General features: G+C 35.9%; 3 protein-coding genes across 3 annotated transcripts; 1 reads left to right on the top strand and 2 right to left on the bottom strand.

Annotated features, from left to right (window-relative positions):
• Positions 1–5,397: 5,397 nt before the first annotated feature.
• On the top strand, positions 5,398–7,087 carry LOC111886529 (uncharacterized). Its single transcript, XM_023882785.3, has 6 exons — positions 5,398–5,794; positions 5,872–6,038; positions 6,118–6,220; positions 6,310–6,426; positions 6,501–6,795; positions 6,874–7,087. The coding sequence occupies exons 1-6, from the start codon at positions 5,522–5,524 to the stop codon at positions 6,987–6,989; spliced, it is 1,071 nt and encodes a 356-aa protein (XP_023738553.1). The 5' UTR covers positions 5,398–5,521; the 3' UTR covers positions 6,990–7,087.
• Positions 7,027–9,851, bottom strand: LOC111886528 (uncharacterized protein At5g41620). Its single transcript, XM_023882784.3, has 2 exons — positions 9,090–9,851; positions 7,027–8,587 (listed from the first exon to the last, which is right to left on the bottom strand). Exons 1-2 carry the CDS (start codon positions 9,555–9,557, stop codon positions 7,133–7,135), a joined length of 1,923 nt encoding a protein of 640 aa, XP_023738552.1. The 5' UTR covers positions 9,558–9,851; the 3' UTR covers positions 7,027–7,132.
• A 2,263-nt stretch (positions 9,852–12,114) lies between these two features.
• LOC128132723 (uncharacterized) lies at positions 12,115–13,280 on the bottom strand. The gene is made up of 6 exons (XM_052769642.1): positions 13,111–13,280; positions 12,840–13,031; positions 12,651–12,758; positions 12,508–12,577; positions 12,322–12,420; positions 12,115–12,207 (listed from the first exon to the last, which is right to left on the bottom strand). The coding sequence occupies exons 1-6, from the start codon at positions 13,278–13,280 to the stop codon at positions 12,115–12,117; spliced, it is 732 nt and encodes a 243-aa protein (XP_052625602.1).
• Between the last annotated feature and the right edge of the window lie 589 nt (positions 13,281–13,869).

Genomic DNA, 13,869 nt, shown 5'->3' with positions numbered 1-13,869 from the left:
TCCCACTTCGTGGCTGGGCTACAATGCATTATTTGAAGTTTTGTTGTCCCACATATCGAGGGCATGGTTCTTGGTTTCATTTATCTAACACATTCACGCATTGCTGAAGATCCAGTTTTCAGAAATTCTCAAGATGTCCAAGCTTTTCCACACACTTTCAAAATTTCGATCTTTCCACTACTACCATAGGTGAGTCTGTTCCAATTTCTCCTCTTTAATTTTTGTTATTTTAGTTGTTTTAGTATGCAGTGGGGGCATTGCGTCATTTAAGTGTCGAGTACGGGTTGAATTTAGGAATACAAGTTTACTGATATAAAAACTGAAAAATGACTAGGATTTAAAAAAATTATTAGAAAGATTTGAAACAATAATCTAAAATTGAATATAGTTAAAAAAAATATATGTTGAGATCTAGGTTGCTAGCATTGTGTGGGATGATCTGATGCGAGTTTTAATGTTTATTTGAGGCAACATATGTTATAGTGTATTTGTGGCTTCCCTATCCTACTGAAATCATGAGACAAAAACACAACCTTGCCCAATTTGAGGGATGTAAAAACTTTTGCTTTGGGAAAACCTAGACCTAATAAAAAGCCTACTTGTGACTGATTTATCTCCTGGATCATTTTCTTCTGCCAAAATAAAGCGAGTAAATTTATCAAATTTATTTCTTCACTTTTCTATATTGTTGAGTCTAGTTATTCTATAAATAAAGTAACAATTCGGGAGTGGAGTCAATCATTGACCTTTGGGACTTGGCTAGTATCTCCGTGGGATATATTTGTATATTTGTCCAGCTGCAGTACGTTAACACGGATCGAAACGGGAAGAATGTCACTACACGGGTTTCATCGAAAGTCATGGGCTCTATTATTGACCTAAGGGATTCCAAGTACTCCAATCAATTCTTTAGAAAGTCACAAACTAAAGTATTAGTAAAAGTTGCAACTAAGTTTAAGTTAAATTATTTATTTGCTTATATGTGATTATGGTAAGTTGAAATATTGAGAAAAGATAAAATAAATACATAAATAATTGAAAAAAATTAAAAAAAAGTGAAAAAAATGGAAGAGAAAAAGTTTCACAAAAAGAAAAATGATGCAAAAATAAAAAGTGTAGTTATATTTCTAGGATAATTATACTATATATTATTTTTCATTTTTGTTGAGTCACTTGGCATTTGACAATAACTTTTAAGACGAAATGGGTAAATAAAAGAGCATAGGAGGTAAGAATGCAAAAATGAACGTTGTTCAAATTGACTGGGAAATGTTTATGAGGATCGTAAGTATATAGGATTGGTGAAGTTCTTAGGAAATTTAGACACAAATAAATGCATTGCAGTCTTGGAGTAATGGAGAGGCTCAAATGGATTATCTTGTGCGATGTTGGTAGCTGGGGTTTTGATATGATGATAATAAAATCAGTTTTGCTTGGGGGCAAGCAAAAGCCAAGTGTGGGGTATTTTGATATTTCTATATTTATACATATATTTAGGTAGTATTCTAATACACTTTAAGTTATATTTTGGGTAATTGCAAAGATATTTGGTACTTATTGAGTTAAATTACAATTTGCAGCCAAAAATGACACTCTTGAAGGAAAGGGACCAAAGATGATAAAATCTGGAATCTTGGAGGCCAATGATAGCAGCAACATGGAATTGGAAGAAAAGTCATGCAGTTTTGCATGCCATTATGTGGCGATCTGAAGGCCACGGCGTGGCACGTGTCCTAACCTAGAAGTTTCGGTGACTTTCCGCATACGTGATTTCATAGAAAACCACGATGTGGTGGCGGTTAACCACATCGTGGTGGTCATATATATGGCAACTATAAATATGTGGATATTAGGTCGAATTTAAGAGGTTGGCTTGAGGAATAAGATACGGTTTGCAACTAAAAACCTCTGGAAAACCTAGAGAATGTCAGGAATCTATTAGATTGCAAGAATTAAAGAGAATTAAAGAAAGAACATCATCAAATTGTTTGGTTGGCTAGATTTTACCATGTATTTTCTAGTTAACTTAGATTTATTGTTTGTTTCTATTTTAGTTATGGGCTAATCACCCCATACTTCTATTTGGTGAAGATGAACCCTGATCATATGTGTTGATTTCGAATATTTGATGTTTTATGTTGATTTTACTTATGTTTGATAATCAAAACCCTAGCGTGTTTAGTTCTAGTCTTTGAATGCCTTGATATGAGTTTAATGTAGTAGATGATCATTCTATTTGTATGAACTTGCTTTCCAAATTGTTTATGATCGTTAAATAATTAGATCTAGGATTAATCACATCTTAGACTAGGTAATTAAAGCTAGTAACTTAAAATGGGTTAGAGAGCATAATTAATCTTAATTTATGCTTGGTTGCTTAACTTGATCATAGGAAAGTAACTTTTATCAGTCATAGTCTAATTTGTGCTTACTATCAATTTAGTGTTAAGCTTGTGCATGATCATTTCATGGTAATTCATAAACTGGTAAGTCTAGATATTTGATCTTAAGCTAGATAACAAGTTGGTAATCAATATATTCCATCCACCAGAAATCAACCATATGAGAAGGTGAAATTGGATCTAAGCAGAAGTACTATTTAATTCTTGAAGTAAATTTGTGTTTCTTTGCTTGTTAGTTGAGAATAGTTTAATTTAAGTTCTTATAATCTTGAAAAATTAGAAAAAACCCTCGATCATAGTTTATTTCTTAGTTTAATTAGAATTAGTTAATTTATTTAATTGAATTATGTTCCCTGTGATTGACACCCGACTTACCTAAGTTATTCTATAATCTGACTAGGTACACTGCCTATAAGTACATATAGTTGGTAAAAGTTTGTTAGTTTATAAATTTAAGACTAGTAGGTATATTTGTGCACATCAGAAATGCATATTGTTTTTTAGACTTAAATCATGTATGAGTAGTCTAATTTATGGTTTTGGTTAGGTGGTTTATTATAGGGGTGAGCATGGTGCGGTTTGGTGGGGTTTTAGGGCCAAACCGAATCGCAAACCGCAATGTGTGGTTTTTAAATTCTAGAAACCGTTGGGTGCGGTTTTTCAATGGTTCGGTTTTGCGGTTTTAGAGTGTGGTTTCGGTTTATACCAGTTTGGTGTCGGTTTTAAACAGAGTCAAACATATGGTGAAGTTTTTTATGTTCATCGGTATGATTTTTTTAACTGTGATGTTGATGTGAAGATTTATGATTATATGACAGAAGCTGTAATTTTAAGTTTTTTATGTTGTTTACTTGATCACTTCATTTGCAACCTATATTTCCAAGCTCATTTTTTTATTCAATGCTTAGAAGTTACAAGCTTGCAAGTTGTAGCACACATAGTGTTTACACTTTACACATAATCATTAAGTCATAAACACAAAATGACAAACTCATATATTAACCCTAATACTTAATTACAAATTACCGAAATTAGAATTTATTAGTTTTTTAAATAATATGTATAATTGTATAATATAAATTAGAGATTTGTTTTTATTGTTAATAAGCTAAATTAGTGATTTGTTTTATTGTTAATAAGCTTGTGGTGCGGTTCGGTTTTGGTGGTCCGGTTTCTAGATAAAAACCGCATCGCACCAATAAATTCGGTTTTTCAAAAAAAAAATCCGCACCATCAGTTTTTGCGTCGGTTTCGGTTTTTCGGTTGCGGTTTATTGTGGTTTTTCTTTTATTAGTTCAGTTTTTGCTCACCCCTAGTTTATTACATGTTTTGAAAGATGATTGATTTCTATAGAGGTAGTCGATGATTGATTTCCCATTGGTTTTCCTCGTGTTGCATGTTTATAAATAAAAGAGAAAGAGAGGAAGACTATAGGTGGTAAGAGGTGCTAAAGGTATTGCAACCTCTTTTTTAGTCATAAATCTTAAGCACGTGAACAGGCTTGAAGAATTGAAGAAGAAGTGAAGAACATATGTCATCAGCTTGAAGATGGTTTCAAGTAAACCATCTCTCGCTCATATTAAAATGTGTAACATTTAAAGAAAAAACATGTAACGTTATTGTCTAAGAACTTAATTATGACTTTTTCCAGGTCAAAAATAAAATTGACATGTGTTGAGTAGAGTTGGACATCAGGTAGCCTCTATAATTCCACATAGACATTAGTTGGCAATGGAAATTGGTTAAAACAAGTCTAGGTCCCAAATAAACATGTTAAAATGGACTTCATGCCTCTATAATGCAAAAACATATCATGAATAACCATTTAAACCAAAACCAATAAGTTCGTTGAGCTACAGTGACAATAACCCATTATAATTTTTCATATTCTATTGCAAAATACATAAACTAAAATTTCATAATTATTCTACTTAGAAAACAGTCGTTCTAATATCATTGAAATAAACATTTTAGTAATATCTTTATAAATAACTTTATCCAAAAGTTTGATCAATTCCGAAACTCAAGTAGTAAAGTTTTAACACCTCTTGTCCTTTAAAAACTTGCTAAAAATCAGAAACAAGTCATTAAAAAAATCATGATGTTATATTACATTATCAGTAGAGAGAAAGTCTCGTTTTCTTCTAATAAAAAAATTTAAAAATTAGAAATATAGTAATTTACATTTTGATTTTTGAAACTTCAAACAATTTGAGAATTAGAAACTTGGAAATCTAAAAGATGGATTGACATATTTTACTTATGATATCAAGAAAATAGAAATCATAACGAATGAATGAAAATGAAAAACAAATTTACTGAAAATTTGAGGTGATATTTATGAGAATACATTTTGGTTTTCAAATCTTAATTTATTTTTATAAAAAAATCTCAAGAAAAAAGAAACATTAATTATTATCATAGAACCTCTAAGCAATATCATATATGTATCATTTAGATTTTCTTCCCTACTCCATAAGACCTGAATTCTGATTTTCAACATCTTTTGTTGATGATTGAAGGCTTTTGATTCGAGTCTAATTTCGAAGATTATTGAAGATTTATGAAGAAAGAAGTAAAAAAGAAAGAAACAAGAACTCAATACTTCTTAAAGTCGTCTAATGTTGTTCAAAGATCGAAGGGTTTCATATAGATGACTTTTCTGATTTTAAGCAAAGAACGAAAGAAAGAAACTGTTACCAAGGAGCTCGACGATTCGTTATTTCCCGACATCATTAAATTATTCACATGTTTAAATCATAATCACTGTTTGCGATATTGAAGGAACCTAAGCGTTATTTTTTCCCAAAATTTTCAGATTCGTGCTTGTGTTGTTGCTTTCTTTCGTTGATTCATAACCTAATACCATTTGAGCTAAAAAGTAAACCTGCGCAAATTAAAAGGCTAATAAAATGTTGGGCCTCTAGATTTTAATAGGCTTGTTTATGGGCATACTTGGAAAACCGGTCCTCACAAAAATAAAAGTAAACGCTTGAAGAGAAAGGTGAGGGGATGATTTTTGCAATTCACTCAAACTCAGGCATATACTTTTTCTAAAGGGGCGATTATCAGATTATGTTGCCATTGTGTATTAAATAAAGATAAGGTCAGGAACAGCCATGGAAGCCGAGAAGAGCTTGGAGATTTATGAATTCGGTCCCTGTGAAGATTCCTACCAAATGGGTTTCTCCATTGGCAACCATTTCTCCAACCTCATAAGAAGCAGACTCTCCACGGACTCCATATTCAACCACCAACTTCTCCCTTTCTCTCAAACCCCACAAGCACAGTCCCTACTCCATTCTCTCTCCCACAACAATTCCACCAAGTTCCCAGATTACTGGAATGAAATGCGAGGAATCGCAAATGGATCTGGAGTCCCTTTTCTTCATGTACGCAGATTCATCTAATACATTTTCAATTTCCCCAATTCCGATTACAAAACGAGCGATTATGTTGCGTGTGTCAGATTATGATTTTAAACTTCCGGAAAGAGATTCTCCCGTTCATCCCAAAGTCAGAAAAAATTGAAGATGAAGAGACGATTGATGACTGTTCAGATATTCTTGTTGTTAGTGATACAATGGCTGTTGCAGCTCATAACGAAGATGCTAATGTCGCTCTTGTCGGCCATACGTAACCTCAAACTCTATAAATCCTTGTAACTGTTCATCTTTTGCTCGATTATCGATCCCCAATTTTATGACCATTGCAGATATCTGATTAAAGCAACACTATCTAATGGATTATCTTACACAGCTTACACATACGCAGGCGAGCTCCCAAGCTGCGCATTTGGTTTCAATAACCATGGTCTGGTACTGAATTACTCACCCTCTCACTTATACATTGTCACAAACGCAAAAACATGGATTCAAAGCTGATAAAAATGGCACTTTTTGTGTAGGCATTTACACTAAACTCAGTACCACCAACCGATTCAGAGATTGTAGCAGGTGGGATTGGCCGGAACTTCATTTCTAGAGACCTTCTTGAAGCTACAAGCATCGATGATGCAATTAGTGTAAGTTTCAGGTTTCTTTAGATCAAGTTAACTTTTTTCTGGTGTGTTTTGACTATATCAAGGCTTTTTGACAGAGGATTCGTTCATCACAAGTTTCAATCGGACACAGCTATAATTTGTTAGATGTAAACTTAAGAAAGATCCTGAACGTTGAGACTGCATCAAGTCAACGAATTTCAGTTCATGAAATCGGGTCAACCCCTTTCTTCCATGCCAATATGTACATTCATCTTCAAGTAAACCAGGTACACGATCAGAACTCAATAAGCAGACAAAACCGAGCAGCTTTGCTTCCCAAAAAGTCAAAGGTTGACCTTCTTTCACTCCTTGGAGACTCGGGTGATCAAGAGTATCCTATCTATATGCAAGGTACAACATTTAAACATGTTTCAATGCATAAAATGAAAATTCTATGTTCTTGTTTTCTAATTGCATGCATGTTTTTAGGTCCAACCCTTTACACCTTATGTACGGCTGTGATTGATTTGGATGAAAGAACAATGACAATAATCAAATCCAATCCAAAACAAGGCGTAGTCTCGTATATTTTCAAGATCGCTTAATGTTCATAAATCTTTGTTTATTTGATTGTTTTGACAATTTTGTAAGGAATATAAGCATATTATGGTATTGAAAACTGGAAAAACATGTTACAATGATATGTAGATTATGCACACGAAGAAAGAAAAAGAAACAAATAATACGTTTAGAATGAGATCTTGTTAGATTTAACCCGAGTGCCTGATCTTTGACCCCGCGTTCGTGCTTCGAGTAGCTTTGACTTTAAGCTTGTTTGGTCCTTTGACTCGGGTGTGACTTTTGACTTTGACTCGGAAATCTCAAGATCTTCTATGGGTAGCTTCGTGGTCCATCCTCGAACGGGACTTGGATGACTTTCCCATACGGGTTTACTACCAGGGGCATCTAAGTCATTTCCCGTTTGCAAATAGTGATTTTTTAGTAAACTATCCAAGTATTTCGAGTTCAAACCTACCTCTTCGGTTATTTCTACATGGTTTTCCTCTTCGGTTTTTATTTTTGTCTCTTCTTGACCTAATATCGCCTGAGCCATTTGTTCTTCAAACTTCACCTGCAAGCTAGAAGAATCACGACCCTTTCCGGTTACTTGGGTCGCAAGTTTCTTCTTACCGTGATCCGGTTTCATAGTTGAATTTACGATTTCGCCCTTCCCACGGGCAACCGGTTTATCGAGCTCAAAACAAGGTGAATCACCACCATCTGAAGAACCATCATCACCATCATCAGGAGGAGCACTAGCCGCCAAATTCAACGCGATCGACTCAAGCGAATGCCGCCTTCGAGCCGTGGGTCCCACTGCCGATCCCGACCCCCGTGCACCGTTTCGTTTCGCATCAAGGAAAGTTTCGATTTCTGAACTTAACTTTTCAACTACCGAGTTTTTTTTCGTAGTTTTTTCTTGATTTGTTTGCATTCGCTCATCGAGCCAAGATTCGGATATATGGAGAATCAAACCGTCACGCACCGCTCTTTTATCGGGGTTTATATGCTTAAAATTATGCAATTCTTGTTCATAGTTTTTAATCCCCCAAGCGAATTCGTCGCAGAGATCTTCCAAAATTACCCTTGATCGTCTCTCGTTTTCTAAGTCACGTAACGCGTTTGCGAGGGTCGTTTTCGTCTCGTAAAGCTCCCGAGCCAATTTCCTATGAAGTGTCTCCGACCGTTTTCGTAATTTTCTTTCATCTTCAAGCTCGTCTCTCACGGACTGACCTTGTTTATCTTGTGAAATTTGATTCATAAGATGTTGAATTTCATGGCGATCAGACTGTCTCTCCCGGGCCAGTTCTTTGATTTTGGCCCGTGACAGGTCTAGTTCGCGTTTTAAAGCGCGAACTAGGTTTACGTTTGTTGTGTGTTGTTCTTCAAGAGTCCAAATTCGATTTAAAACTTTAAGAAGCTCGGTGGATGTTTTGAGATTGTAATTTGTTTCTCCGTTTCCTCCTTTGAATTCTATAGAACTTGTGGGAGTGACAGCTGGATTGTAAGGTGCGACCTCCATTGAACTACTTCCATAACTTGCAGGTGAGACTGCTCTAATGGCGGTTTGATTTCTTTGAGTCGTTCGGTGATGTTGCATCAGTGATGCCGCCACGTGTCTTCTCAGAGTACTAGCACTCCCCTGCATTCATTGTAAATCATATTGATAGTATTAATTCTGGTGAAACAAATGATCGAGAAAACCTAGAGCAAGCTCCGGCCACCACCCCGTTAGGGCGGCGCCACCAGTTAACAAACAAGAGTGTTCCGATTTTGGTTAGGATTCTGGGAGTCTCAGTTGTCAAAAGGTACCGAAAGTAATTTTTTTTTTTTTCTGTGAAATGTTAAGGTATTAAAAGCTTCTAACTTATGTCGATAACCTAAATGGCAAAATTCATAATTGAAATGGGAATAAATGTGATCCGAAGAATTCTGAAATAAGGAAAAGACACTTCAATTATCATTAAAGGGAATGATCCCCACCATCCATGACACATCGTAATCAAGAATTTAGAAAATCCATCGATGGATCAAGTAAATCAACAAAGTTTGCATATCAGATCCATTAACAAGATAGAAAGAAGCGTCATAGAATCACGACAATCAAGATTTTAAGAGGTAAAGCATAGAGAAATGATTTTTACCAGATCAGGGGAAGCAGGGGAAGGATCATGGTTATCCTCGAGAAGATGATGCCGGAGGTGATGATGGTGATGGTGTTGGAGCTGCTGATACCGGTGGTTCCTCCTGTTCCCTCCGCCTCCACCACCGTTGTGCATTTTAGCAAAAGGAAGTCTGTACTGGTGAAGCTCCCAAAAAGTGGCAGCAAGCTTTCTAGCAGAAGCAGAAGGAGGCAAAGAAACTGTGAGACTCAAACCAGGGTTTTCTTCCTCCTCTACTGCCAACTCTCTATCTTGCGCACCGCCGACGCTATCTTGCGCACCACCGTTGCTGATTTGAACAGGGAAGGGCAAAACAGGGGTGAATTGTCCGCCTCTTTTGCCTGCTATTCTCCTTAATTTTTCCCCTAAATTTTGTTGCTTTTTGGGTGGTGGCTCCTCCTCCTCCTCTCCCCCACCTTTTTCTTCTCCTTCTTCACCCCCCTTTTTCATCTAACTTTTTCAACTTTCTCTCTCTACCCACCACCAACTTTTCTCTCTCTTTGAATTTTTGTTTTTGTTTTTTGTTTTGTTTTTTTATTCTGATTCTAACATCAGTTGAGAAGGGTGGCTTCTTTTTCTTCTGTGTTGTTCTTGTTCTTCAACAACAGTGTGGAAAATGGAAATGTGGTCGAATCATATCTGTGTGGCCGGCCTGTGGGGCCCATGGGTTTTCATGGCGAAAGGTCCCAAACGTTGGTTTTAAATTATGGAATTGTGTGGGGGTGTGGGGTTCGTCCTATTTTACGCAGTGTCTATTTGTCTGTTCATTACACCTTGAGAAAGAGAAGTTCAGTATAATCAAATAATCAATCTTTTTCTCACTTCTTACATTATTCAAAAAGATTGTTTTGGTGCGTTATCTTTTGTCAACCACGCGCTACTATCCGTTATCGATTATTGGTAAAGTTGTTTAAAACTCTAATATAAAAATTAGAAATCAATTGATTTTTCTTTTAGGATATTGATAATAAGGCTTCATCATTGTTACGTTTGATATTTATTAGATCCATTGTATATATATATATATATGTCTTGAACACCTTTTTTTTTAAATATAATAAAACTTTTAGTAGCAAGATATAATAAGTGTAATTGATCCCGTAATCATAATTCTATCGATTCAACAAGATTATAGGCGTGTTCGGTCGCAAGCATTTTTAGAATTTTCAGGAGCTATTATATTTTAAACAAAAAACTCAAATTAAAGAAAAAACTTTGTTTACGAACTTAAAGTTTTTATTTTAAACAGAAAACTATGAATCTAAAAAGTGTTTCAACTAACGTTTAGATTGTAGGTATACCACCTGCTTTTACCTTGATGCCTAAGGTATGAACTGAACAAAGAAGAAAAAAAAAACAAGAATGAAGAATTACCTTATGAACTTTATTGTTGGAAAAGTCAATTTAAACATCCTAAACCTTAACATTATTTATACTAAAAAAATAGAATCCTCATCTAATACTAATACTAGGAAAAACAACATTCTAAAATCAAAGTTATCATAATATAATAAAATTTTCTTTATTAACTAACCGATTAATCCAACAATCACCCCCTTAATCGGTTTGTCCACACATATCCCTTACAATTGTGTTTCTCCGCTATTAACCACCGACGAACACCACCACATTCACAACCTTTGTTCACCATCTTCCCGAGCCATCCCGACTTTTCCCGGACACCCGACCTCCATCTCGGTAGCATCCAAAGTCTTCTATACCTTTTGATTGTTCACAACATACGTAACATGTACCATGACATCTTGTTGGATACGTTCATTACAATCTCGATTTTTCCTGGATTCACAATCTCTCCCTGGCCAGATCCAAAGCCATCCGATTTGAACTTTCACCGCCATAATGTTCACACAGTGTTGTTTCTCAATTCTCTTCCTTTGTTTCGATCACCTTTGCTCAAAGAGGCATCTCCACCGACTAAGAAAACATAGCCACTCGCTCCACCGTTTTCTTTCAATTTACCAAACGAACTGAATTCAAAGCTACCTGCTTTGACGAATCATTCTCACCCGCTTTTCACACACATACGTCGGTATCCTTATCACGAACAAGTCATACTTTCTTCCTCGCTAATCATTGTTTTCCGATAAATGTAGACACAACCCTTTGATTTTTTATGCCTTTTGATTTCAACCGACACTACTAGAAAAAAGGCCTTTTACGACGCTCATTGCGCGTCGTAAAAGGCACAGACGACGCGCAAATGCGTGTCAAGGAAGGCCATGTCATAAAGATAGACGACGCGCATATGCGCGTCGTCTAGAGACGACGCGCATTTACGACGCGCATTTACGACGCGCATTTACGACGCTCTCTTATGATACGCAATACGCGTCAAGGAAGGCTATGTCATAAAGATAGACGACGTGCAAATGCGCGTCATCTAGAGACGACGCGCCCTGATGATACGCAATGGGCGTCAAGGAAGGCCATGTCATAAAGATAGACGACGTGCAAGTGCGCGTCATCTATAGACGACGCGCTTTTATGATACGCAATGCGCGTCAAGGAAGGCCATGTCATAAACAAAGATGACGCTCAAATGCGCGTCGTCTCAATGCGCGTCGTCTAGAGACGACGCGCTCTTATGATACGCAATGCGCGTCAAGGAAGGCCATGTCATAAACAAAGACGACGCTCAAATGCATGTCGTAACCTTACGTCTCTCGTTTTTACTACGCGCCTTTACGACGTTTTTACGACGTGCATTTACAACACACATTTACAACGTGAATACACATAATAAATGACAAATATACCAAAACATTCATTTCATCTAAACGTCAAATATACCAAAACTTTACATATATGTTGAATTACCTAAGTTGTAACTACATGTTACCTTAAGTAACATTACTAAAAGTTAGCAAAAAATTGTACATGTGTCTCAAAAGACTACCTAACATTACACATGTCAAAAGACCATACCTAGCATTAGTGGTTAACCATAACATTGTTTTGCGGATACATTGTCAAAAGACCATACATGTCATCGATAAATGAAGCCTGTAACAAACGTTGACCATTCTTCACGTATCTCATCGATATCAGCAGTTGTGTACTCAGCTTTGCCATCCCCGATCTGTGAAAACATTTGCATATTGTTTTTATTAATAAAAAATAGCATATTAAAATATTCTGTAACAGTAAGGATGCCATAAATTATAGTAATGAAAGTAGAATGCTATATCCTTACATTGTCTTTGACCAACACTTCAATTCCTTCTTCCACTATCTCCTTCATGAACCTTAGCATGTAGTAGCCACATTCGGTAGATCCGGGCTGAACTGGACACTACAAAGTTACATATAAAATGATCATTTCAATGGATCCAAAAAATAAAGTTAAAACTACAATTTCAATAAGGAATTAAGTGCTGACCGTAACATTAACCCAATTTAGTTTAACCCTTTTGTTGGATCCACTTTGTGTAGTGTACAAAACCATTGCCCTATAAAAAAAACATTAACAAATATGCGTTTATTGTACTCACATCAAGTGTTTTGATAATTTATATTACTTACGAATCAACAATTTGCTTCAACTGCATATTGAAATTGCCAGAGCTCAAGGAATCAAGATAATAGCAAGTATCCGATTTCATGTCTAGTACACCCAATACCCAATGTCTTCTACAAAAACCACAAAAAAAAATAAAATGTCAAATAACATAATTGCAGTCATTTTAAAAATAAAATGTCAAATAACAATACCCAGGATTGTAGGGCATAAAGATGATGTCATTGCCCTTTCTTTTAGACAATCGATCTGCTAAACCTCTGCTTGCATCGTCAACATTCTTAGATTTCCCTTTACGCGTACTTGGTGAGATTACTGCCGGGTTCACAAAGCAAATTCCATGGTCTCTTTCTGGGGAGCCATACTTCAATTTGTTAAACAACACCCTGTTATCATACAAACACTAAATTCATTAAACATTTTTTTAAGACACATTGTTATTTAAATTAAATTTCTTGCACTTACATCATATAAGACACAATAACAGCACCTGTCAGCTCATCCATTGTAAGAACTGCTTCAAAATCATCCCAAGTTAAGTACGTGTAACTATCGTACCCAAAAAGATCATTCTCACTCTGCACTCTTATAGAATCAACCTTTGTAACTTGTCCATCAGCCATCATTGCAGTCATTTTCAAAATACTACTGTTCTCAATCCTTATCCTTGTCTTCATCTGTGCTCTGGTCCACCTTCTCTGAACGGTCACATTTTGTTTCTCCTTTTTAATCTTCTTTTCTATCCCAATCAGTACTTCTTCCACATCATTCCCTTCTTCCACATCATTCCCTCCTGATAGTTGATACCCAGTTCGGAGAAAGATTGCAATGGTTGCTGGTATTGGTGGACTCTCCAATGAACGCACCTTGATGATTGCAATGGTTGCTGGTATTGGTGGAGAGTAGCAGCTCTAACCTGATAGTTGATACCCAGTTCGGAGAAAGATTGTTGGGTGGGTTTTTAATACGTGATTTTTTTTGGAAGATCCAACCTTCACACACAGTGATGAAGAGTGGTGTTCCTAACTTCTGTGTTGTTCTTCTAGCACTAAATGATCTAGGGTATTATTGTCTTTTTCTATTTTATGATACACAAGGTTTAAACTTTAATGATAATAATTAATATGTTAATTGATGTATTTATTTGTATAGGTATAAAGCAAAGGGAATTCGGTTGGATTTTGGTGATCTTGCTTATCTTTCATGTGACAAAAGAAAGTTCTT

The sequence above is a fragment of the Lactuca sativa genome, chromosome 3 (genome assembly GCF_002870075.4).
Source record: "Lactuca sativa cultivar Salinas chromosome 3, Lsat_Salinas_v11, whole genome shotgun sequence".
Classification (NCBI taxonomy): domain Eukaryota; kingdom Viridiplantae; phylum Streptophyta; class Magnoliopsida; order Asterales; family Asteraceae; genus Lactuca; species Lactuca sativa.
Note: the sequence above shows the minus strand (reverse complement) of the source record. Positions and strands in the feature narration are given on the sequence as shown.